This window comes from Dasypus novemcinctus, chromosome 5 (assembly GCF_030445035.2).
Source record: "Dasypus novemcinctus isolate mDasNov1 chromosome 5, mDasNov1.1.hap2, whole genome shotgun sequence".
NCBI lineage: Eukaryota > Metazoa > Chordata > Mammalia > Cingulata > Dasypodidae > Dasypus > Dasypus novemcinctus.
This window is the reverse complement of record NC_080677.1, coordinates 87,504,100-87,530,768: the sequence shown is the minus strand read 5'-3', so window position 1 is coordinate 87,530,768 and position 26,669 is coordinate 87,504,100. Positions and strand designations below refer to the sequence as shown.

General features: G+C 38.9%; 1 protein-coding gene across 7 annotated transcripts in view; it reads left to right on the top strand.

Moving 5' to 3' along the window:
• The window catches only part of DOCK4 (dedicator of cytokinesis 4), a 516,333-nt gene that overhangs the window by 241,450 nt on the left and 248,214 nt on the right, over window positions 1–26,669 (top strand). For all 7 annotated transcript variants that reach the window (XM_058297210.1, XM_058297211.1, XM_058297213.1 and 4 more), the window contains exon 8: window positions 10,128–10,279. In XM_058297210.1, the coding sequence (XP_058153193.1) occupies window positions 10,128–10,279 (152 nt within the window). The remainder of the gene's footprint in view (window positions 1–10,127; window positions 10,280–26,669) is intronic.

Here is a 26,669-nt window from a genome sequence, read left to right as displayed (position 1 = left end):
ATCCACTAAATTGGGAAATAATTCCTATCAAGATTGTTATGAAGCTTACATAAGAAATGCATGTCAAATGCCTTGCCCTGGAATGTTGTGTTTGCAAAGCACTTAAGCATTCAGTTGATCTTTGTTCTTTCCTTATCTTTATTTCATCCATATTTAAGAGAGCGTGGTAGTATTATGGTAAGAATAATTGATACTTCATATGCTAAATTTTAGGATTAGTTTGGCTGTGTTTAATGAAATAAGTAATAAATAATAGAAGCTTAGACGTGATAGAAATTAATTTCTCCCTTTAAAAATACAAGTTCAGAGGTAGGAAGCTCTGGGCTTATTTGTATTAATAGTTTCATAGTGTCAAAAGGAATACAGGCTCTTATCCTTCTGCTATGTAGTGCATAGCTTCTATCATTAAGGATACCTCAAAGGACAATACAGATGCAAGAGCTCCTGCACTCCAGGCAGTATAAATGAGAAAGGTTCTCATTTCTTAGCTGATTTGATTACTTTAATGAACCTTTCTGGAAGTTCCACACAACACTTGGGCTTACATCTCATTGGCCAGAACTTAGTCATATACTCAAATCTAGCTGGCGATGTAAAATATTTGATAAGCAACTACAAGAGCTGCCAAAAAGAAATTATATTTTCCCTTGTATAATTTTCCGTGCATGCAGTTTGGTCTCTCTCTTCTTTTCACTAAGCATTATGTATGTGATGGGAAATTGATTTCATCTCTTGCAGGCGTCCCAGTTTGTTGGTGGTGGCTGCCTGGAGTGCTAAGTTGATAAGATTGTGCAGTCTCATCTGGGCTCTGATTGTTTGGCAATGTCTGCCATTACTAGGAAAAGCAGGAGGGGTTTGTTAGTATTTTACAGTTCAAATGCTAGTCTGAAGTCTTCATTTTACAAATGGGGAAAATAAAATGTGATTTTATTTGAAAATGAAATGCCCCCCAGTAGTAGTTGCATTTTACTATTTCTAAAGCAAAGGCTGTAACTCAAGGAAAACCCAAATGATTATACATTTCAGAAGGAATGTCATCTTCTTTAAGGCAGTTTCTTTTTCAAGTTCCTGTTGGTACCATGGCCTGGCAATAATCAGGTTCTTTGTAGCCCTCTTCTTTTTCTCTGTGCAACGTAAAAGTGACTGAGTAAATGACTATACTGACTTCACCAGGAAGAGTTGGAAGGCACCCTCACTGATCTCTTGATTTATTTATTTAGGCAATTTATTGTCATTTATGGATCAAGAACCATGCCATGGGGGCAAAGTGCCCCAGCAGAGGATGTTTGAGAAGTTGTTGCTGCTTCTCTTGCTTTAGTTATCTCATTAAATCCATATGGCATCATTAGGAAAAAAATGTCTTGACTTAGATTTTTGATAGCCCTGTTAGCCAGTCTTCCTCACCTAATTATGTTAATCTAAGCAGTAAAAAGTGCTAAACTCCAAGGTGTTAACATATGTCCACTTGGGAAGCTTGGTTTAGTACAGAGGCCAGATCGCAGTCCTTCTAGAAATAAAAAAATTTTTTTAGCTGAATTCTTTGAATATTTGTGCCTGTAGAATATCTGTAACTTTTTATAAGATAACATTAACTGCTTGCTTTGTGATCCTCAGTATATTGACCAGAGTTCTCAACAGGAGACAGTTTTGCCCCCCAGGGAACATTTGATACTATCTGGAAACCTTTTGGTTATTTCACCTTGGAGGAGGGGCCTCTGCTGTTTTCTGGAGAGTTTAGCCCAAGGATGCTGCTAAACAGCCTGCAATGCCTAGGACAGGCTCTACAATAGAGCATTATGCAGCCCAGATTATCAACAGCATTGAGCTTGGCAAACCCTGGCATAGACAATCCATCCAGTAATGAATGTATTATATGAGGATTAAAATTTTGAGTCAAATAAATTTCTGGAAAGAATCTTTTTCTTTTCCTAATAAAAGGTCTATTTAAACTCTAAAGGGCATATTTAGTGGAACTGGTAGGTATATTTGTAATCATAAATTGTTTCTGAGATGGATTTTTGATATGTGTTACAGCACATAGACCAAATTATACCTCTTGAAATATGAACATGCTTTTTAAATTTTATCACAATAATAAATATTTTCACAAAGATATTTTTAGTTCGCTCCAAAGTAGTAAATTACCAAGACATAAGGAAGTAGACACAGCCTACTTAAGCCCAAACTGATCCCAGAACTGAAAGAATGGTGGGTGAGGGGAGAGGACAGATGTTGATGCCAGGAAGCGCCAGATGCGAAAGCCCATGTCACATTACAAAAGGTGGACTCAGATAGGCTTATTACTAGAATGCCTGTGGAGACCACAGGTCCAAGGCAGTAATTAGGCAAAAGATTCAATAGTACATATTTTAGTCTGCTTGGACTTCCATCTTTCTGTCTGTGATCTCAACAAGTGATTCCCAGCCCTCATTGAACATTAGAATCACCAGGGGAACTTTAAAACTGTCACTATCTGGGCCCCTATCCCCTAGAAATTCTAATTTAATTGCTCTGGGATGAGGCCCTGCCATCATCCCAGAGCAATTTAACATACTTTAAAAAGATCTCTAGGCAATTCTAATGTGCAGCCAAGGTTGAGAACCACTGATCTAGATATATTGGATTGTTAGATGAGTCCCTTACTCATTTAAGGAGCCTAACTTTCCCCCTCAGTTTTTAGCGAATGTCATGACTGTTGCTGGGGATTTTGCACAGTTTAAAGTACAGAGCAGACCCGTCCTTGAGGTGTGTTATTTTCTTAAAGTTGTTACAATTGTTTCTCCAGTTTAACTTTTTGTTTGCTTGTTTGTTTGTTTTTTTAATTTATTGGAATATATCACTCATACATAAACATATATAAACAATAAATGTATAATAGTTGTGAACTTACAAAACATATATAACATCGAAAAAACATATATAACATCTCACCCTACCACCAATAACTTGAATTGTTTTTAAACCTTTTTAACTGATGATTAAAGAGCATTGTCAAAATATTACTACTAAACAAAGTATTTTTCCCCTAACCAATCCAATTATTATCTTTACATCATTTATATATGAACATACATAAACAATTAAGTGTATAGTAAAAGTTGTGAACTTACAAAGCAAACAGGCATAACATCATACAAAGGTCCCATCCATCAACCCTCCATCAACACCCTGCACTGTCATGAGACACTTGTTACAAACTATGAAAGAATGCTGTGAAAATCTTACTACTAATCATAGTCCTTATCTTACATTTGGTATGTTTTTTTCCCCCAACCCATGCTATTATTATTTTTTAAATATATTTTTTATGACGAAGTTGTAAACTTATAAAACAGTCATGCACATGTGCAGAATTACCAGACAACACCCCTCCATCAACATACCACAATGTGGTATGTCATTTGCTACAGATAAAATAATATCATCTGATTATTGCCATGTCCACAGTGTACATTTAGCTCACATTTTCCATACCGCCTCAGTGTCAACACAGTACATCTTTTGCATACATGCAAGAATATTACACTATTACTACTAACCACAGTCCATAGGTCACTCCAGCTGTAATTTTCCCATGCTTCTCCACATTCCCATCACCCTGCAGTAGTGATATACATTTGTTCTAGCTAACAAAGGACACTCTTGCATCTGTACCATCAACCAAAATTCTCACCCAACTCTTGGTTTACTGTGCTATTGAGTTCCTAGATTATTCTCACGCATTCTGTCAATTGGCATTTACATAATGAGACTATCATTTTCAGTCACATCCCCATTTATAAACTAGCTGTTACTCACTATGTGTTACCAGCCACTCTATACATTTCCACAATTTTACAATAAAGCTAATTGAAACTTCTACATTCATTAAACATCAGTAGTCCACTCAGTCCTTATCTTATCTCATCTTATCTCCTTTGAGAATCCATCACCTACCACCAGGTCTTGAAGATATTTTCCAATAATTTCTTCCAGAAGTTTTACGTTCTTGCTTTTATTTTTAGTTTTTTGATCAATTTTGAGTTAATTTTTGGATAAGATATGAGATAGGGGTCCTCTTTCCTTCTTTCAGCTATGGATATCCAATTCCTTCAGCACCATTTGTTGAATGGATTGTTCTGCCCGAGCTGTGTGACTTTGACAGGCTAGTCAAAAATCACTTGACCATACCTGTGAGGGTCTGTTTCTGAACCATAAATTTGGTTCCATTGGTCTATTGTGTCTGTCTTTAGACCAGTACCATGCTGTTTTTACCACTATAGGTAGATATTATGATTTAAAGTCTGGAGATGAGGGTTCACTTTTCCTTTTTATGATGTTTCTGTCTATTCAGGATTCCTTACCCTTCGAAATAAATTTAATGATCGTGTTTTCAATTTTTTCTTTAATGCTGGTGGAATTTTTATCATGATTGCATTAAATCTGTATATCAATTTGAGTAGAATTAACATCTTAATGATATTTAGTCTTCCATCCTATAAGCATGCAATGTTCTTCTAATTATTTAGGGCTATTTTGATTTGTTTTAACATTGAGTTGCAGTTTTCTGAATAAAGTGCTTTGCATCATTGGTTAAGTTTATTCCTGACTATTTGAGTTTTATCTGTCATATTTTATTTTCACCACTCTTTTGATACTTTTAGTTACTTTTATTGATATAAGTTTCATTTCTAGACTCTCTTCCAGGCCTCTCTCTCCTGTCTTTTCTTTTTAGGCTTTAGTACACCCTTTAGTATTTCCTGAAATTCTGCTCTCTAGCTTTGAAATTCTCTCAGTTTCTTTTCATTTGTGAATATTCTAATTTCACCCTCATTTTTGAAAGACAGTCTTGCTGGATATAAGATTCTTGGCTGGAAGTTTTTCTCTTGTACTATCTTAAATATATCAGACCACTGTCTTCTTGCCTCCATGGTTTCTGGTGAGAAATCCGCACTTAATCTTATTGGATATTCCTTATATGTTACTCATTGCTTTTCTCCTGCTACTCTCAGAATTCTTTCTTTGTCTTTGGCCTTTGACATTCTGATGAGTATGTGTCTTGTAGTTGGTCTATTTGGGTTTTTTTGGATGGGAGTACGTTGTGCTTCTTGGACATGGATATCTATGTCCTTCAATATGGTTGGGAGATTTTCTACCATTATTTCTTTAAATACTCCTTCTGCTCCTTTTCCCTTCTCTTCTCCTTCAGGGACACCCATGACACATATATTTGCGTGCCTTTTGCTGTCATTTAGTTCCCTGAGACCTTGTTCAATTTTTTCCATTCTTTTCTTCATCTGTTCTTTTGTATGTTCACTTTCAGAGGCAATTTCTTCAAGCTCACCAATCCTTTCTTCTGCCTCCTCAAATCTGCCATTATATGATTCCAATATTTTTTAAATTTCATTGATTGCATCTTTCATTCCCATAAGATCTGCTATTTTTCTGTGCATACTTACAAATTCTTCTTTGTGCTCATCCAATGTCTTCTTAATATCCTTATATTCTTTAGCCATCTCATTGAATTTATTAAGGAGATTTGTTTGAACATGTGTAATTAGTTGTCTCAACTCCTTTATGTCATCTGGAGGCTTATCTTGTTCCTTTAACTGGGCCAAAGCTTCCTGATTCTTGGTGTGGATTGTAGTTTTTCGTTGCTATCTTCACATCTGGCTTGCTAGAGTATTTATTCTGGGTGCAGTTTTTCTCTTTAGTTTAGGGCTTCCTATCCTTTCTCCCTTGCTGGTTGTGCAGCAAGAGCCAAGCATGTAGTTGGTGCTGTAAGCTGTGGAGGCTCAAGCTGCCCTCATTGCGCCAGGGAGCAATGAAGCTTCTTCCACCTTTCTCTCCTTTGCCAGGGGTAGGGACAGAGTCACAGCTATGTGGAATAATCCACGTGCTGGCCTAGACTGTAGTTGCCCAGAGAGACTGATGAAACTTCACATCCCTTTCTCCCCTGCCTGGGGTGGGGATGGAGCTGCAGGTGTGGGCAGCAGTCTATGCAGTGTGAGTCCAAGATTACTGCAGTTGCCCTGGTAGATTTCTCATTTTCAGTCTATGCCAGCCAGAGTTCCCTGTAGTTACTTGTATAGGCTGGTGCAGGGCTCCTCAGCCTACTCCCCTCCAGAGGTGGGGCTGAAGCCTAGTTGGGCTGCAGGCTGATCTGTGTGTAAGAAACTGGTTCCTGCAGACACTGAATTTCAGTCAGCCCAGCTTTTCCTCAGGCTGGGGGCAGAGTCAGAATGGCAGCTACTGGCTTCTTTCTCACTTGGGGTGGTTCATACCCCAGCTGTTCCCAGGGTTATTTCTTTTTATTTATTTTTTTAAATTTTTTTATTTATTTCTCTCCCCCCCACCCCAGTTGTCTGCTATCTATGTCCATTTGCAGTGTGTTCTTCTGTGTCCACTTACATTCTTGTCAGCAGCACTAGGAATCTGTGTCTCTTCTTGTTGCGTCATCTTGCTGTGTCAGCTCTCCCGGTGTGTGGTGCCACTCCTGGGCAGGCTGCACTTTTTTTCACCCTGGGTGGCTTTCCTTACAGGGTGCACTCCTTGTGCATGGGGCTCCCCTATGCGGGGGACACCCCTGCGTGGCACGACACTCCTTGCACACATCAGCACTATACATGGGCCAGCTCACCACACCGATTAGGAGACTCTGGGTTTGAACCCTGACCTCCCATGTGGTAGGCGGACGTTCTATCCGTTGAGCCAAATCCGCTTCCCCCAGGGTTATTTCTTAGCCAGCTAAGTCTCCTAGTAATCAGTAGCCAAAATCGGCAGCCAACGGTCTCCTCCTCCCCTGTTACTGGGAAATGGAGCTTCCAATTCCCATCACAGAGCAGCTCCTGGGACAGCTTGCGCCTCCAGAGTAGGATGATCACCAGCCTCCAGAGCTTGGCCGGTAATTGCTCTGAGAGGCTGGCGCAGGTCCCTGCAGCTTCCTCCCTGCTGGAGATGGCACTGGGGCCTAGGCTAGAGCTGCAATAAGATCTGGATGGGAAGAAGCCAGTCCCCACCAGCACTGGGATTCTCAGTCCACCCTGCTTCCCCTCATGCCAGGCGTGGGATTAAGATGGCACCTCCCAGCCTCTTTTTGACCTAGACAGGCTCAAACCTTAGCTGTTCTCAGGAACATACTATAGCCTGCTGATTTTCCTCATCATAGCTGAAATTGGTGCCCAACCATCTCTTCCTCCCCCGTTTTGGGAAAGTGGAGCTTTTAATTCCAGCCGGGGAACAGCTCCCGAGGTGGCTTGTGCCTCCAGTGGATGATGGGCACTGGCCTCCGGGGCGTGGAGCGCTCTACTTAGGAGTCTTCTCTGCAGATGGGCAGTCTCCTCCTTCCACTCCTAAAGATGTTGCAAGATGCTCTTCTGGCCTCCTGAAGCCCACAAAGAGGTGCTTTTGCTAGCTCCAGATAGTTCTAATGTTAACTAATTGCCCTGTAGCAGGAGCTGACTAGGAGCTCCTTACTCCACCGCCATCTTGCTGGTTGCCTCTCCAGTTTAACTTTTAATAGTCACTTACTTCTTCATAAGTAGCTTGTGCTATATTACCCCAGACTTTAATCAGTAAATGAGCATTTTAACAACAACAATAAAAATCTTCTTTGTGGATTGAAGAGAGATAATTTCATGAATGTATGATGCTTCATATACCATAGTTATAAAAAAAAAAACAAAAAAAGCCCCAAATAGAGCAACCTTCATTGAAAACAAGCCAGAATTATACCTTTTTTCCCCTGCAGTTAGGTTATTTTTCTCCAGGGTCATTTTTTCTAGTAATTTCAGCCAAAACATAACACAATGCTGAGATCTACCTAAAAAGTAAATTTGACTTAACCTCTTTAGCAGGGAAGTATTGATTGTACCTGTTTATACATTGGTTTTGGATGCATTTGGTTGATTGCAAGTATTTCACTCTTTGCTTTTCAAGTAGTTCAAATTAAAGGTTGAAGGCCTGAAAAAATTACAATGATTTTTATGCTGTGACTGTTGCTACTGTATATTTGGTTGGCATTTTTTTGCTTTCAAATGTTGGTCCTTCAATTAGTTGTTATTGAACTAATGATTCTTGTAACCTTAAAAAGATGGCTAATGCAAAAATGGGCTTGGGTACTTTAACACTGAACAGAGAATATGGCTCCTTTACTGTGGATTTAAAATCCTAGAGCTATTTTTTTGAATTGTCAAGTGATCCAAAAGAGGGGGCTTCGTTAGTAATCTGTGTAATGAAAGAAATAAGCCTGCATATTCTTAGCACCTGTTCTGTTAATACACAGGTCTTTACAACTCTTTTCCCTCTACCCATGATGTGAATCTGTGCTTCTCAAAGTGTTGGCCAAAAGCTGGATGAAATGTAAACTGTTTATAACTGGTCCTGGTACAAAAATTGAGAGTAAATGTTTTGAAAATTTTACAGCTATGTGACATGATCATGGCATTTTAATAACAGTTTTTAAAAGTATCAGTCTACAGTGGATTAAGGAAGAAAGACCCTGGTCCTCAATTGTAGGTAATACTTCCAGTCTCAGGTCAAATGCCTTTTTCCAGACTGCCATGATAATCTGCTTCTTCTACTCCATTTGTTCTGATTACAGTTTTACTTTTGTATGTGTGACAATTTTGTTGATGCCTGCTCACCCTACTAGAAATAAGCTCCATAAAAGCATGGGTCATTTCTGTTTTTACTCATCATTGCATCCTTAGATACTTAAATATATGTTGAATGAATGATCATCCCATATTTTCCTCATTCCAGAGCCATGGGTGAGTTCTTTCCTCCAGCATCCTGTAGGAACTCTCACTTCTGGTCCTGCCTCCCAACCAAGTGTTGCTTAGACTGGTTGTATTGAGGATTGATTGGAATGTGAGAGGCAAGTCCTACCTTTAGACCACATACTGGCCTTCTTAGGTTTTCCTTTCCCTCCATAACGAGTGTATTTGTCAGCCAAAAGGGGTGCTGATGCAAAGTACCACAACTCTGTTGGCTTTCTAAAGTATTTATTTGGGGTAGAAGCGCACAGTTACAAGACCCTAAAGTGTCCAACTCAAAGTACCATAAGAGGTATTTTCTTACCAAAGTCTGTTGCCACATTGAAGCAGATGGTGGAGGATGTCTGTAAGGGTTCACTCTTCCTCTCTCTTAATGCTTCTTCTGATCTCAGCTGTAGGCTGGAGGGCTTCTTTCTTTCTGGGCCTTTTCAGCTGCTCGGGGCTCTGGTCTCTTCAGCTGTAAACTATAGGCAAATGGCTCAGCTTTCCCAGGGGCTTTAGCTTTTGAGCCTTCTCCTTTCTGTCACATGGCAGGAGTGAAATGACCAAGTTCTTTTCTGTGTCTATAGCACTCTCTTTCTTCCTGTGCCTTCTGTGTCTTCTCCTGTGTGAGTGTCTATTTATATAACCCACCAAAGGGGTAGGGACTCAACCCTGAGTCACGCTAATGATTTGGCCAAATCAAAGCCCTAATCTTTATTTAATCAAGTAAATATAAAACCTTTTAAATTTAGTACAGTCAAAAGGCATCACACCTAGAGGAACAGACCAATTTATAAACATAATCCTTATCTTTTTGGGGGGTTCATAAATAATCTCAAGCTGTCACAGCAAGTTAGAAGGTTGTTTTTTTTTTTCCTCTGATTGAATATCATTTGCCATAGCCTGTCTCAGGAAACTACCACATTTTACCCATTTCATAACTTAATAGCACTTTAATTATGAGAAACTTGAAGTCATAGCTGCTTTATTTGGTAAACATCCATGAAGTGGTTGGTAATATAATTTAGTCTGATGTTTAAAATAGGACTAATAATTTGTTCTCAACCTGGAAGTTGATAAGAAAGCAACAGAATCCTTTGAACTTCTTGTTGCCTGAACCTACTCAGTTGGTATCATCTGAACATTAATGATTAAAAAAAAATGCTTAAAGCAGGATTCCCTTATGATCTACTAACACCATACTTTTTTTTATTAATTTTTTTTTAATTGGAAGAAAATTTGGAGTTTAAAAGCCAACTAGACTCTGAATCTACAGGAAAAAAGTGATAGATTAGGGCATTGGATTCACACCATAGCTAAGTAGTTCATTGGGTCCCATTATTTTCTTCAGTCCATCCTAATAATTTTTTTCTTGGGGGTATCTTTCAGATGGAGCATCGACATCGGAAGAAAGACACCCCAGTGCAGGCCAGCAGTCATCACCTCTTTGTGCAGATGAAGAGTCTCATGTGTTCCAACCTGGGAGAGGAGCTGGAGGTCATCTTCTCACTCTTTGATAGTAAAGAAAATCGACCGATCAGGTAACCACCCATGGAACTATGATGTGAATTTCTCAATATTGGAATGGTGGGTATTGGTGACTGGTAAGCTTTTAAGATATATGACCTTGTACAAGTCACTCTGTCAGCCTCAATTTTGTTATCTAAATAACTCTGTGAGTTTCTAAGTTGCCTATCCTCTGGAGATTTCCATGCAAGTTAGATGGGCTGATAAATGCACAAGTTCTTTGAAAAACTCAAAAAGGCTATAGAATCAATATTTTAATTATTGAATGAAATTATGGCAATGATATCAATTTTGTTATTTGAGGCATTTTGTTTTGATATTGCAAAGAAGTCATAATATCTTTAAAGTCCAAGATTTGTTGTTCGGTTGTTTATTAGGACTAACAGGTTGTATTTTTCAAATTTTCAGTAACCAAATTATTTTTATCTTGCCATCATCAAGATAATGATTCTGAGAGACTACTAAATACTTAGAAATATTTCCACTGGAGTTTTAGAGCTCTCAAGTGGTAAACACTGTTCACAATGTGCACTTATATGTTTTTTGTTCCTTCATTTTCTGTGTTTTATTTGTTGCAGTTTTCTTCTGGCAAGCTGTCAGTACATAGGAAAAGATTTATCGTGGATATTTTGATGGCTATCCAAAAGTCTTAACTCTTGTTAGTCACTATAAATAGTTTTATTTTGTTTTAAAGTTGAACACAAAGCGTATCATCTTTTAAATTAGAATTTTAAAATTAAGAATTAAAATTAAAATAAAATTAAGAATTAAAATTAAGAATTAAAAATTAAGAATTAAAACCTTAAAAAGGAAAAAAAACCTTTCCACTTTAAAAATTAAAAACCCTTGCCTACCCCTCCAAAAAAACCCTTGCCTACCCTTAAAAAAATTGTTACACAAATCACATGTAAATGATACCGCTGTAGCTTACTTTCTGTAGTAAGTGTTGACAATTTTAAGTAATACTGAGCTAAATATGTTGTTACATAATCTGAAACATTTCTGGTAAAACAGATTGCTTTTTCTGGGAAATATGTGTGAAGTTTATTTTTAATGTCTCTATAGCCATAAACTCTTTGGTGAATTAATTTATATGTTAGTCATTTTCTTCCAGTAAGTGAAGTTTTTATTTCTTGACAGTGGACTGTGTCTGTAGAATTTAGACAGTGGTACTTTTTTGTAGCAATGACAGAATTTATGAGGTGTGGAAATAACAATAGTAGTACAGTTTCAAACTCTACTTTATATACTGTTAGAGGAAACGAATCAGTGGGTTAGAAGATCTTTCCCTCACAAATTAACACTAAAAAGAGAAGTTAAATGCATGAAAGGCTCATCCACATTACATCTCAGGATTTGCTATAGAAATGTGAATAATTATTTAGAGATAATATATGCTTACATATTGAAGACTGTCTTAGCTTGGTTGATGGACAGTTTAATTTAACAAAACCTTTGTAATATTCTGCCTAATAAGTGGTCTTTTTAACCTGTATTTAACAAACTACATGAAATAGAAAACAGAAATTCAGTCATTGTTTTACTTGTTCTTATTAGGCTAATATTTTGGGGGGAATACACATTGCCTTTAGCTACTACTCCTTAAATTGCATTGATGTGACATTCAGTATTAGTATTAGCTCGTCTTTCACTTTTGCCTTGTTATAGATTTTTTTCAAAATTAAATTATTTCCTATTTAGGTTTTCTTTTTTTTTGGTCTGTTTCTTTTTTCTTTTCTTTTTTAATTCAAAGAAGTTGTAGGAGTATAGACCAATAATGCTTTAAAAAAAAGATTGTCATATACCATTCCACCTCTACCATGTGTTGGTATAGAACATTTGTTAGGATTAATGATAGCACTTTTTTATAATTGTACTGTTTTTTATAATTAGGTGTTACCTTTGTTACACTTCATGAAAGATTATTAAAATAGTGCTATTAACTATCATCCATATTTTACCATAGGTATATTTTTGGCCCATATACCACCCTATTATTAACACCCTGTGTGAGTGTTGTACATTTGTTTTAATTCATGAATGAACATTCTTATACTTACACTATTAACTATAGTCATTCACCTACAGTAGGGTTCACTATGTTATAAAGTCCTATATTTTACCTTTTAATTTTTATTCTAGTAACATATACAATCAAGTTTCCTCTTTTAACCACACTCACCTATATAACTCAGTGCTGTTAATTGTATTCACAATAACATGCTACCATCATCACCATCCATTTCTAAACCTTTACAATCAACCTAAATAGAAATTCTGTACAAATGGAACATCAGCTCCTATTCACTACCTCCATTCTGTCCCTCAGCAACCTATATTCTACATGTTGACTTTTGAGTTTGCATATTATAATTAGTTCATATCTGTGAAATTATACCATATTTGTCCTTTTGTGTCTTGCTTATTTCACTCTGCATAATGTCTTCAAGGTTCATCCATGTTTTTGCATGCATCAGGACTTCATTCTTTTGTATAGCTGAATAAAATTCTTTTGTATGTATATACCACATTTTGTTTATCCATTATACAGTTGATGGACACTGGGATTGCTTCCATCTTTTTACAATTGTAAATAATGCCTGTGAACATTGATATGCAAATATCTGTCTGAATTCCTGCTTTCAGTTCTTCTGGGAATATGTGTAGGATTGTAGGATTGCTGAGTCACATGGTAATTTGATATTTAGCTTCCTGAGGATCTCCCAAACTGTCTCCATACCAGCTGCATCATGTTACATTCCCATCAGCCATGAGTAACTGTTCCTATTTGTCCACATCCTCTCCAACACTTGTAATTTTCTTTTCTTTTAACAGTAGCCATTCTAGTGGGTGTGAAATGATATCTCGTGATTTTTATTTGCATTTCCCTAATAGCTACTGATGTTGAACATCTTCCTTTTTGTGTGCTTTTTAGCCATATGTATATCCTCTTAGGAGAAATGTGTTGAAGTCTTTTGCACATTTTTTAAGTGGGTTGTTTGTCCTTTTATTGTTGAGTTGTAGGATTTCTTTATATATTATGGATACTAAGCCCTTATCTGATTTGTGGTTTCCAGATATTTTCTCCCATTTAGTAGGTTGTCTTTTCACTTTTGTGACAAAGTTCTTTGAGGTGCAAAAGGTTTTAATTTTGAGGAGGTAACATTTATCTATTTTTATTTTTATTGCATGTGCTTTGGGTATAAAGTCTGAGTAACCATTGCCAAATTCAAGATCCTGAAGATGCTTCACTATATTTTCTTCTCAGAGTTTTATATTCCTGGTTCTTATATTTAGGTCTTTGATTCATTTTGAGTGGATTTTTGTGTATGGTGTGAGATAGGGGTGCTCTTTCATTATTTTGCACATGGATATTTAGTTCTCCTAGCACCATTTATTGAAGAGACTGTTCTTTTTAAATTGAGTGGATTTGTCAGTCTTGTCAAAAATCAATTGGTGGAAGCAGACTTGGTCCAGTGGTTAAAGTGTCCGTCTACCACATGGGAGGTCCGTGGTTCAAACCCCGGGCCTCCTTGACCCATGTGGAGCTGACCCACACACAATGCTGATGCATGCAAGGAGTGTGCCCCATAAGGAGAGCCGCCCAGCACGAAAGAAAGTGCAGTCTGCCCAGGAATGGCACCGCACACACGGAGAGCTGATGCAGCAAGATGACACAACAAAAAGAAACACAGATTCCTATGCTGCTGACAACAACAGAAGCAGACAAAGAACATGCAGCAAATAGACACAGAGAACAGACAACTGGGGTGGGGGGAGGGGAAGGAGAGAGAAATAAATGAATAAATAAATCTTTAAAAAAAAAATCAATTGGCCATAGATGTGAGGGTCTATTTCTGTACTCTCACTTCAATTCTGTTGGTCAATATATCTACCCTTGTGTGATACCATGCTGTTTTGACCATTGTAGCTTTGTAATATGTTTTACAGTCTAGAAGTGAGAGTTCTCTGACTTTGTTCTTTTTCAAGATGTTTGGCTATTCAGGGCCTCTTACCCTTCCAAATAAATTTGATAATTGGCTTTTCCATTTCTGAAAACTAGGCCGTTGAAATTTTTGTTGGGATTGCATTGAATCTGTAAATCATTTTGGGTAGAATCGACATCTTAATGATCTTGTCTTCCAGTCCATGAACATTGAATGTCCTTCCCTTTATGTATGTCTTCTTTGATTTCTTTGAGCAATGTCGTATATGTTTCTGTGTGCACGTCCTTTACATCTGTATTAGTCAGCCAATGGGGTGCTGATGCAAAGTACCAGAAATCTGTTGACTTTTACAAAGCGTATTATTTGGGGTAGAAGCTCACAGCTACAAGGCCCTAAAGAATCCAACTGTCCTACTGAAGTTACCATAAAAGGTACTTCCTCACGAAATCTGTTGCCAAATGTTGAAGGAAGATGGCAGGCCATATCTGTAAGAGTTCAGCCTTCTTCTTTCCTCTTAAGTCCCTGTGGAACCAGCTTCTTCTGTGTATCTCAGCTGCAGGCTGCAAACTATCAGGCTAATGGTTCATCTCTCTCCTGGGCCACAGGATCAAAGTCCTCTTCCATGATTATGGAGCTCTTTTTCTGTGCATCTGCTTCTGTATCATTGATTGAGTATCCCTTTATATAGCTCACAAAGGGGGCTGGGACTCAAACTGAGTTGCTGCAAGGAAGTCTTCAAATCAAAGCCCTGATCTTAACATAATTTAATCTGAGGAATTACAGTTGAATCTAATACAATGAAAGGCTATCATGCCCAGAGGAACAGACTAGTTTACAAACATAATCTCTCTTTTTGGAATTCATAGATAGTGAATGGCGGTCTCAAACTGCCACACTCCACCCTCTGAATTCCAGAAAGACATTACAATATTCAAAAAACCTTAAATCCTTTCAGTTAGCAATGCTAAGTATAAAATCATATCCTAGCAGGTTTAAAGAAATACAGTTTGTCTTGGGGCAAAGTCCCCCCTAGCTGTAGACCTGTGAAACTTAGAACACAATTTATCTGCTTCTAATATACAAAGGGACATATATGGGATAAACATTTGCGTTATCATAAGGAGAATTTGAGAGGGAAAAATGAGTCACTGGTCCCCAACAATTCTGAAAATTGGCAGGGCATACTCCATTAGATTTCAAAGTCTGAGAGTCATTCTTAAGATGGTTTCTTCTCATCCTTGGGGCCTCATGGGGATGTATCCTTCCAACAGGCTTCTCCAATGGCCACTTTATTGGTTCTACTCTCATCAAGCATCTGGGTGGCGACCAAACTCCAGACCTCACCCTCCAAGAATGTTGGGGTGATGGCCACACTTTACCCAGTCTCTGAGGAAGAGTCTCAAGCCCCTTAGTACAGTGAGGTGGAGGCAACATTCTCCCTAACCTGTGACCTAAAGGCCCAACCCTCTCAGAGCAATGAGTTGGCGACCTGGCCTTCCCTAATCCATGGGGGACAGGCCCACCCCTCTCAGACCTATGGAGTGTCGACTTCACTCTCCCCCACCCTTGGAGAATGTTGTTCCACCTGCTCTCTAACCTGGGGTGGCAACACTCTCCCTGAACATCAGGCTGGAACATCCACCCTCTTCAACTGCTAGGGCAAACTCACCCTCTCTGTGTACATGGGTGGAGTTCTCTTGGCTCCAGGAGATGTCTTAATTCCAGACCTCAGCTTCCAGGTTTTCCTCTTAAAGCCATTTTCCCCTTCATCTCTCCCAACATGTCCCTTTTATTGCAGGCTGACAGTGGTTTTGTTCATACAGCTCTCTCCAAAAGCTTATTGGTTTAGCATACAGAAAGTAGGGATCCAAGCCATCAGACAGTAAAACTTTCCACAAGTCTTTCCTGGATAGTTGCATTTTCAATTGTGACTTACAAGTTCTAAGTTTAGTTGATTCCCCAAATGGGGCACTGTCATCTGGTGGGTTGATTTACCGAGGCTTGAAATTTCAGGAATCAGTTTCTGTTTACTTTGTACCCAACAATTCAGTTGTTAGCTTATCTCTGTTCTCCAACATTTGGCTATAAGTTGCAAGAAGAAGCCAGGCTGCATTTTCCACATTTAGTTTGGAAATATCCTTGGCTAAATATCTAAGCTTGTAGTTTTCAAATTCTGCCCACCATACAACATCAGGAGTCAATCTTGCAAAGTTCTCTGTGACTATAAACACAGATCACCTTTCCTCCAGTTTCCAATAATAGCTTCATCATTTCCTTCTAAGGCCTCATCAAAAGTCTCTTTAGTGTCCATATTCCTACCAACAGTCTCTTCAGAGCAACCTAGGCTTTCCCATCAATCATCTCACAACTCCTTCAAAAAATACCCCTTACCCATTTATAAAACCGTTCCAGTATTTTGGTAACTGCACGATGCCCCTCTCCTGGTACCAAATTCTGTATTAGTCAGCCAAAGGGGTGCTGATGCAAAGTACCAGAAATCTGTTAGCTTTTATAAAGGATATTTATTTGGGGTAAAAGCTTAGTTATAAGGCCCTAAAGAGTTCAACTCAAGGTACCATAAGAGGTACTTCCTCACCACATGTCTGTTGCTATGTGTTGAAGGAAGATGGTTGCTGATATCTGCGAAGGTTCAACCTTCCTCTTTCCTCTTAAGGCTCCTTGGGCCCAACTTCTTCCAATATCAGCTGTAGGCTAGAAGGCTGGTTTCTTTCCACACAGCTCAGCTACTTAGGGCTTTGGTCTCTCAGCTGCAAACTATCAGGTGAATGGTTCATCTCTCTTCCCAGCTATGGAGCTGTCTTTCTTCCTCTGTGTTCTTCTCCTGTGTATCTACTTCTGTGCGTCTCCTTGATTGAGTGTCTATTAATATAGGCCAAAAAGGGGGGTGGAGACTCAAACTGAGTTTTCCTAATGGCATGGTGGAATTAAAGCCCTAATCCTAACATAATTTAATCAAAGGCATCTGAGTTGAATCTATTACAATCAAAGGGTATTAAACCCAGAGGAACAGACCAGTTTTCAAACATAATCTCTCTTTTTGGAATTGATTATCTCCAACTGGCACAACATCCTTAGTTATATTTATTCCTAGTATTTGATTCTTTTAGTTGCTATTGTAAATGAAATGTTTTTCTTGATTTCTTCCTCAGCTTGCTCTTTCCTAGTGTACAGAAACACTACTGATTTTTGCAAAACTGACCTTGTACTCCACCATTTTGCTGAATTCTAGTAATAGTTCTGTAACCTTCATGTAGCTTTTTCAGAACTTTTATATATAGAATCATGTCATCTTCAAATAGGGAAAATTTTACTTTTTCCTTTCCAGTTTGCATGCCTTTCTTTCTTTCTTTCTTTCTTTTAGATTTATTTATTTATTTATTTCTCTCCTCTTGCCCCCCACCCCGGTTGTCTGTTCTCTGTGTCTCTTTGCTGCATCTTCTTTGTCTGCTTCTGTTGTTGTCAGTGGCACGGGAATCTGTGTCTCTTTTTGCTGCGTCATCTTGTGTCATTTCTCTGTGTGGGCGGCGCCATTCTTAAGCAGGCTGCACTTTCTTTGGCGCTGGGCGGCTCTCCTTACAGAAAGAGCTTACAGATACCAGGCCATAAAGCACAAGTTACTTCCCTCACCAAAGTCTATTTTTACATGTTGGAGCAAGATGGCTGCTGATGTCTGTGAGGGTTCAGGCTTCCTGGGTTCCTCTGGGCTCAGCTCCTGTTTTCTCCACAAGGACAGCTGTAGACTATGAAGCTTTATAGGCTTTGCCTCTCTCTACAAGGTCAGCTGTAGACTATCAGGCGAACTGCTCTGTCTCTTTCCTGGAACTCCAGCTTATGACTTCAACATCAAACTCCAACATCAAAACTCCAACATTAAGAACCCTCACCTCTATTCTTTACCATGCCTTTTATCTGTGAGTCCTCACCCACCAAGGGGTGGAGACTCAATGCCCTAATCATAACTCAATCATGCCCATATTACAGATCAGATTACAAACATAATCCAATATCTATTTTTGGAATTCATAACCATATCATACTGCTACATATGTCATATCTTTTTTGTCTCTCTTATCCTTGAGCACAACCTCCTTTTCTGTATAGTTGACCTTTTATGATGTGTCTGACTGATACCTTTCTCTGTTCTGTGTCTGTATATTTTTAAGATACTTTCTTTGTACTTACCCTCAGGTTTATATTGCACAACCAACCTCTGTAACCCACTAATTTGAAAAGATACCCACTTAGCTTTAATAACATTCTTATTCTCTGAATCTTCATTTCTTCACACTATTCCAAGTCACTATCTCCTGTTTTTCCCTTTCAACCTGTGGAATTCCCTTTAATAGTTCTTGTAAGGCAGGCCTTTTGTTGACAGACTCTTTTAGTTTCTGTTTACCTGTGAATATATTAAACTCTCCTTCATTTTTGAAAGATAGTTTTGTCAGATGAATTTTTGACTGGCAGTTTTTCTCTTTCAATGCCTTAAATTTTTCATACCACTGTCTTCTCTCCTTGTTTTGTGATGGAAATTGGCAGTTAGTTTTTTGAGGGTCCCTTGTATGTGATGAATTGCTTTTCTCTTGCTGCTTTCAGAATCTTATATCTTTGGCATTTGACATACTGTGTAGTATGTATCTTGGAATAGTTCTGTTAGGATTTATTCTCTTTGGAGTATGTTGCCTTTTTTTGGATGGTATACTTATGTCTTTCATAAGAGTTAGGAAATTTTTGGCCATTATTTCTTCCAGTAGTCTTCCTGCCCCTTTTCTTTTCTTCCTTTTGGGGCACCCATGATGCATATATTTGTGTGTTTCATGCTGTCACTCAAATTCCCGAAACACTTGTCAATCTTTTCTATTCTTTTTTTAAATTTGTTTCTCTGACTGTATGGTTTTTGTTTTTTTTTTAAAGATTTATTTTTATTTATTTCTCTCCCCTTCCCCCTCCTCAGTTGTCTGTTCTCTGTGTCCATTTGCTGCGTGTTCTTTTTTGATTGCATGGTTTTGATTTCCTTGTCTTTCTAGTTCACTGATCCTTTCTCCTGCCTGTTCAAATCTGTTGTTGTATGCCTCTAATGTATTTTTTTTAAAGATTTATTTATTTATTTCTCTCCCCCCTTCCATCCCAGTTGTCTGTTCTCTGTGTCTATTTGCTGCTTGTTTTTCTTTGTCCTCTTCTGTTGTTGTCAGCGGCACAGTAATCTGTGTCTCTTTTTGTTGTGTCATCGTGTTGTGTCAGCTCTCCGTGTGTGCGGCACCATTCGTGGGCAGGCTGCACTTTCTTTCGTGCTGGGCGGCTCTCCTTACGGGGGGCGCACTCCTTGCGCGTGGGGCTCCCCTGTGCGGGGACAACCCTGCGTGGTAGGGCACTCCTTGCGCGCATTAGCACTGTACGTGGGTCAGCTCCACACAGGGCAAGGAGACCCGGGGTTTGAACTGCAGACCTCCCATGTGGTAGATGGACGCCCTAACCACTGGGCCAAGTCCACTTCCCTCTAATGTATTTTTCATCCCCATAATTCTGTTATGTTTCTTTTTATACTTTCAAATTCTTCTTTATGCTCACATATTGTTTACTTAATATCCTTTATCTCTTATGCATATTTATTTCTTATGCATATCTTCTCTGAATTTTTAATTTGTTTCCTTGGCAGAGGTATATCTTCCTGTTTCTCAGTGTAGATATTAATAATTTGCTGATGTCTAGTAATCTGATTATCTTAATGAGTTAATGCTGAAAATCACTTTCTCCCTCTTGTCTAGAGTTTTATTGTTAATTGACTTTGTGTTAAGGCTTTTCTTCGATGCTTGGTCCATCTTATTCTGGACCTTCCTTCTAGAATAACCTGAATTTAGCTGATAGATTTTCTGAGCCCTTTTTCATCTGATTTTTGCCCTGTATATGTGGTATAAATTTTAAGATTGTACCTTTTGTGTAATTGTTTCACCTCCAGGAGAAAGCTTTATTTCCTCTGTTCCTTCTCTGAGAATCTTTATTTGTTTTGTTTGTTTTTGTGCAAAATTTTCCCCCAGGTCCTATGATTTGTTTAAATTTGCTTCCTTACTCAGTGTCCCTTTTTCCTTACTTTTTTCAGTTCTAGGAACCTCAAGTCTTATAGTAGTTCAGTTTAATCCGTCCCTGGCTTTTTTTCTCTGTGAGGTTTTTTGCCTCTGTTTTCTTTCCCAGTAGGTTATCCTGCCCTGGGAAGCCAGACAGGATCAATCCAGAAAGGTGGGTAAATCCAGAAAAGGTCATTTCATGTTTATGGAGTTCTGTGACAATAACTGGATTCAGTGAATACGCCTCTTGTGGGCCGCCATTCTGCCATGGTTTTTCTCTTCTGCCCCTCCCCTTGGGGGGGACACTTTTGTGTGCGGGAATCCTCAGCAGCTGTGTTCTGCCCTGGATTTCTGCAGACTTGGGTCCCTGTGCCTGGATATGTGTGGTGTTCTAACTCAACACTGTGAGTTCCCCTGTAGACTGCATCTCAGTTGGGAGAGACCCAGGCTACTGCCTCTGGAGGGCTCTTAAGCTTTGCATGGGACCAGGCTGGGGAAGACATCCAGCCTGTCCAGGACAGAAGTTTCCTACCTGTTATCTTTCTCTTTTTCCTTTCAGCATTTGTGGATTCCTTCTCCATTCTCTATGGCTCTACTGTCCTTTAGAGTTTAAGGAAGTGATATTTGTCCTTATATTCTCTGTATTTCTGGTGAGGTTTTCTTTCAGAGGATGTCTTACCTTGAATTGTTGATTATACCTCCTATTTAGGTTTTGAACTCCAGAATTTCCCTTGTTTCACTCCTATTTAATTGGTGAAAGTAGAAAAATAACCTGGGTACAGTATCCCCCAAATACTGTCACTGTGGTTCCCAACTGAGACCAGGAGCCAGATCTTTTTCCTGCTCTGTAGTGTGTTTGGGCCACCACACATACCTCACGTGCCTGCTCCACCCCCTTTCTCATGCTTGTAGTCCCTTAGTTTGGCCATTGGCTCTCACCTCCCAAACTTGCAATCACCATATCGATGATTGGGAAACAAATGAATGAGAATGAAATTCTCCTTACTGGGTATTTGGAAAATATGCTTATGAGGTGCTTAGAAAAGTTTCAGACTTATTTTCATGATGCGGCTTCAGGTACCGTAGTGGTTATTTTCATTTAGGGAGTTTTCAGAACCCTCCTATCAATTGGTTTGGTCTAAACTGTCTAGAGCAGAGAATCAGCTTCACCTTGTGAGGGGGCTGAAGGGAGCACAGATCTGAGGACTGGGCTCTTCTTGCCTCTGCAGTCAACTGCTGCTGCCCTGATCCTTCACTTGCTTTCTCTTTCCCTTTATCTCAAAGCTGGTGGCAATTTTTGCTTTCTTCATTCCTTCTGGCACTGCTAGGGAGTGTGTTGCATTTGCATCTTCTCAGTAAATGGTACTGCCAATATAAGCTATGATCTTGATGCATTGTCGTGTTTCTTATTCCCAACAGTGGATGCGCTGTGGGATGCGAGGTTGTTTTAAAGTCATCATGTATTTCTTTTTTTTAACTGTTTATTTTAGAAAATTTCAAACATCGAAAAACAGAAAAGTATATGAACCCTCTTGTACCCAATATCAACTTCAACATTTTTCAGTTCAGGACTGATCTTCTTTCAACCACAATCCTTCTCTTTGCCCCAGATTATTTTGAAGGAAATCTCTAATATATAATTTTCTAACACAAATATTTCAGGTTATATATATAAAAGAATCACCACCTAAACATTAATAGTATCTTAACATCATCAAATATCCATTTCAAATAGGTATTCACATCTCCCCTCTTGGTTCATTGTTCATATATTGCAGATGGTCTACTTGTCTCCTTTTTTTTTCTTTTTTAATTTCTCTCCCTTCTTCCCCCCCCCCCCCCAGTTGTTCTCTGTGTCTTTTTGTTGCATGTTGTTCTTTGTCTGCTTCTGTTGTTGTCAGCGGCACGGGAATCTGTGTCTCTTTTTGTTGTGTCATCTTGCTGCATCAGTTCTCCGTGTGTGCAGTGTCATTCCTGGGCAGGCTGAACTTTCTTTTTTTTTGCGCTGGGCAGCTCTCCTTACGGGGCACACTCCTTGTGCGTGGGGCTCCCCTACTCAGGGACACTCCTGCATGGCACGGTACTACTTGCGCACATCAGCACTGCACATGGGCCAGCTCCACATGGGTCAAGGAGGCCCAGGGTTTGAACCATGGGCCTCCCATGTGGTAGGTGGGCTCCCTATCCAGTGGGCCAAGTCCGCTTCCCTATTTGTCTCTTAAGTCACTTTTCATCTGTAGCTTCTCTCTCCTTCCTTACCCCCTTCCATTTCCTTGTAATACATTTGTTGAAGAAACCATACCATTTGTCTGATTGATTTTTGAGAGTTCAAAGATCAACTCCAAAGGGAAGCAATAAAGAAAAGATGACGTAGTTAAGCACGTGCTTTTATTGTGAAGTAGGATCTTTACAGTTGTAGTTAAAAATAAAATAAAATTTACGTAAAATCTCAATGTCATCACTCTGACTATTGATCACAGGAAGGTATCTGGTTCAGTACAGGTAGAGAGGCCAACAAGTGCACAGCTTGTAGAGGAGTAATTAGCAAGTTGAATGTTTATTCCTCTCACTTGTTTTTAAACTTACCTCCTGTAAGACACAAACTGCCAGCATTTATTGAACCTTAGCCTTCGCCAGACTTTTCCCTAAGTGCTGTAAATATATTGTTAATAATGATTTTATAAGTGAGGAAACTGAGGTACAGAGAGATTAAGCATATGTAACTGGCAAGGGATGAAGTGGAGTTACTGATCTCACCATTCTGGCCCCAAAGCTACTACACTATTTTGCCTCTTCAGAAACTACTTCTGGGGAACAGGGGTAGCTCAGTGGTTGAGTGCCTCTTTCCCACATATGAGGTCCTGGGTTCAATCTCTGGTACATCCTTAAAAAAACAAAAAACATTACTCCTTATGCGATTCATTAATTTCCTGAATATTTCCTTATTTGAGCAGAATTTTAGTGGCTGGGGTAGAGCTTCAAAGGCAGGTAGTCTTAATAATAAATTGTTATAAATTACTGATAAGGGCAATATTGAAACTAATAGGGACCAAGAAACACTATGCTATAGAACTTTGTTCTTCAAACTGAGTCCTCAAAATATTTTAAGAACAGCAGTGCAACATTGGCTCTGTCTACGTACTAGTGATCAAAATCTTGAATTCATTAGTTGGAGATACCAAATACAAAAGGAACTAGCATGTAAAAAGAATCCCCTTCTAGTTCACTCAGTGGAATTATAAGGCACATACCATCTCCTCAGTTCCAGGAAGGGTGTTTTTTGTTATTCCTTGTTTGTTCCTTTTTTTGTTTTACCTCACACCAGTTAACTGAATCTTCCTATTCAAGTGTTAGCTTATGATGCATGTTGAAAACACCTCCTGCTGTAAAAATTTTGTAGACATTCAGGCATATTTTTTTTTTAAGATTTATTATTTCCCCCCCTCTCCCTCCTCCTGCCCTGCTGTTTTGTTTTGTTTTGTTTTGCTATCTAGGTTGTCTTCTCATTTTCTTTACTTTCAGATTCAGATGGAGAGAAAGATTCCCTGTCAATTGTGTCACCTCAGTTCCTAGTTTCTGTTGCGCTTCGCCTCTTGTCTCTCTTTTGATTCATCATCATCTTGCTGCGTGACTCACTTGCACAAGGCACTGACTCACCACACAGGCACTTGCATGGGTACTCTTGCGGGACCTGGCTTACCAGGCAGGTACCGGCTTGTCGCATGGACAAGCTTTCTCTTCTTCTTTTTCACCAGGAAGCCCCAGAGATCGAACCAGGTCCTCCCATATGGTAGGTGGAAGCTCTATTACTTGAGCCACATCTACTTCCCTCAGGTGTATTTCTGACAACATCCTATTAACATACATCTTCCCCATATCTCTTTTCCATTTTACCTTTCTCTGTTGTCTGTGTTGCAGCATCAGCCCTAAGTACATCAAGGTACAGCTACTTTGGACTCAATAAACCACAAAAATAAGTCACTTATATTTATTTGAGTTTTGTAGAGTCTTGACATAATTTCTTTATTAAAGATAATTAATAAATAATGAGTTTGCCAAATTGTTTTACATGAGTAAAACTAAAACATTAAAGAACATTTGGCTGATTGATAGTTTGTAATTTTGCCAGTCCACAGAGTATAGCTGGAAATGGCTGGGAAGCATTTCCCTGGATGTCATCTGTACTTTTGTTTTATTCTATTCATTTAACAAATTCTTACCATGTGTCAGACACTGTTCTAAATCCTTTAAAACATTTTAACTTATTTAACCCTTGGAACAGCCCTGTATGGTTGATATTATTAATATCCCCATTTTTTTATAGATGGCGAAACTGAGGCACAGACTGGCTAATAACTTGCCCAAGCTCCCACAGCTGATAAATGGTAGAGGTGGTATTTGAACCCTGCAGTCTGGTCTAGAATGAGTATTCTTCATCAACATTCTCATTAGCCACCATATTTATAATGCTCTCTTTTCCTCAGTCAAATTTAATGATCAGTGTAGAGTAAGGGGTCTGTTGCAAGTCTGCTTGTTTAGAGTCTGAATTTGTTAAGAACTGACAAAGAATCCACTAATGAGGCAGAAGCTAACTTGGGGGACAGGAAATCATTGCTAGATCAGGGTCCCTTAGCAGGCTTCAGGAACAGGTTCAAGATCAGAGATTAGCCTTGGGCCAAGAAAGGGAGAGAGGAGGGTGTGAATATGCATAAACTGAGGGATCAGGTTGGGAATATAAGTTTCTGTCATATTAAAAAACTGTTTAGCATTAGATGCTATGCTGTATCCTTTAGCTTGCATTTAAAAGTGGCCGCCATGTATTATGTGGTAAAAGAAATAGACATAACCTTTGTGCTTTCCATAGGCTGAACAGTAGTGAACTTATTAACTCTTACATTTCCTGTTTTGATATATGTCAGTTAATCTACAACAGTCCATGAATATGGACAAGTTCACATAATAGTTCAACAATTGACTACCTCTCTTATAACTTGCACCATTTTGTTTATTAATATGTTATAAGCCTTCATTAATTAAAGTTGTAAATTTGTCTCAGGACTAATCCATAACTGTATTTTACTCTCATCAGAAAATATATTTAATAGGACCTCAGTGCCACAAATTGGTACTCAGCTTGGTATAAGGCTGCTCATATATGCAAGCTGCTGGTATGAGCTTTTATTTGCAAGAACAGCAGCAGAGTAATACTTCTGGAAAAAGTCTTGTCCTGTTAATTAAATATAGAAAGTCTGGTCCTAATACTTAAATACAGATAAAATTTACTTTCTGCTGACACCTTATTCACATGCTTTTCTAGAGTTACTTTTTCCCCCTACCACCATATAGTTTGAATTCTCCGTTTGCTTTGAAATGCTTATTTCCATATGAATTTTATATTGCCCACCATTACCTTCTTTTTAGTATGCTATGCCATTTCTCTGATTTTCTTTTTTAAGATTTATTTATTTAATTCCCCCCCCTCCCCTGGTTCTGTTCTCTGTGTCTGTTTGCTGCGTCTTGTTTCTTTGTCCGCTTCTGTTGTCGTCAGCGGCACGGGAAGTGTGGGCAGCGCCATTCCTGGGCAGGCTGCACTCTCCTTCGCGCTGGGCGGCTCTCCTTACAGGTGCACTCCTTGCGCATGGGGCTCCCCTAGGCGGGGGACACCCCTCCGTGGCGCGGCATTCCTTGCGCGCATCAGCACTGCACATGGGCCAGCTCCACACGGGTCAAGGAGGCCTGGGGTTTGAACCGCGGACCTCCCATGTGGTAGACGGACGCCCTAACCACTGGGCCAAGTTCGTTTCCCCCATTTCTATGATTTAAGAAAAAGATAAATAGTACTATTGGTAAGGCACACATTTTTTATAAGACTCAAATATGATCTATATCTGGATTTCTATCCATCCTCAAGACATATCTCCCTGTATCTTGTGCTGGCACAATTACATTGTGTCTAAGTAGCCCCTGGAGTTAAATGGCCTGGGTTCAAATCCTGGCTTTGCCACTTAATAGCTGCAAATTAGTTCATGTCCCTGTGCCTGTTTTCTCATCTACTAAATGAAGATTATTTGAGGACTCAATGAGATAATATATCTACCTTTTAGTGAAATGCTTGACACCTGGTAATTAGTCAATAAATCTTAATGATGATGTTGACAGTAATGATAATGATGTTTAAAGAAACAAAGCAGGGAATGTGTTTTAAGATAATCAGAAGTTATATGGCATGGTTGCTTTTGAATTCTTAAAGAAATAGTGTATTCTAAGGAATTATTGTTATTTTTTAGGTGTATGGCATTCAATTATGTAAGACTTAGACAAATGTACTAAGGAAGCAAGTGAAATGACATTAGGGGTGTAATTTATTTTGAAATACT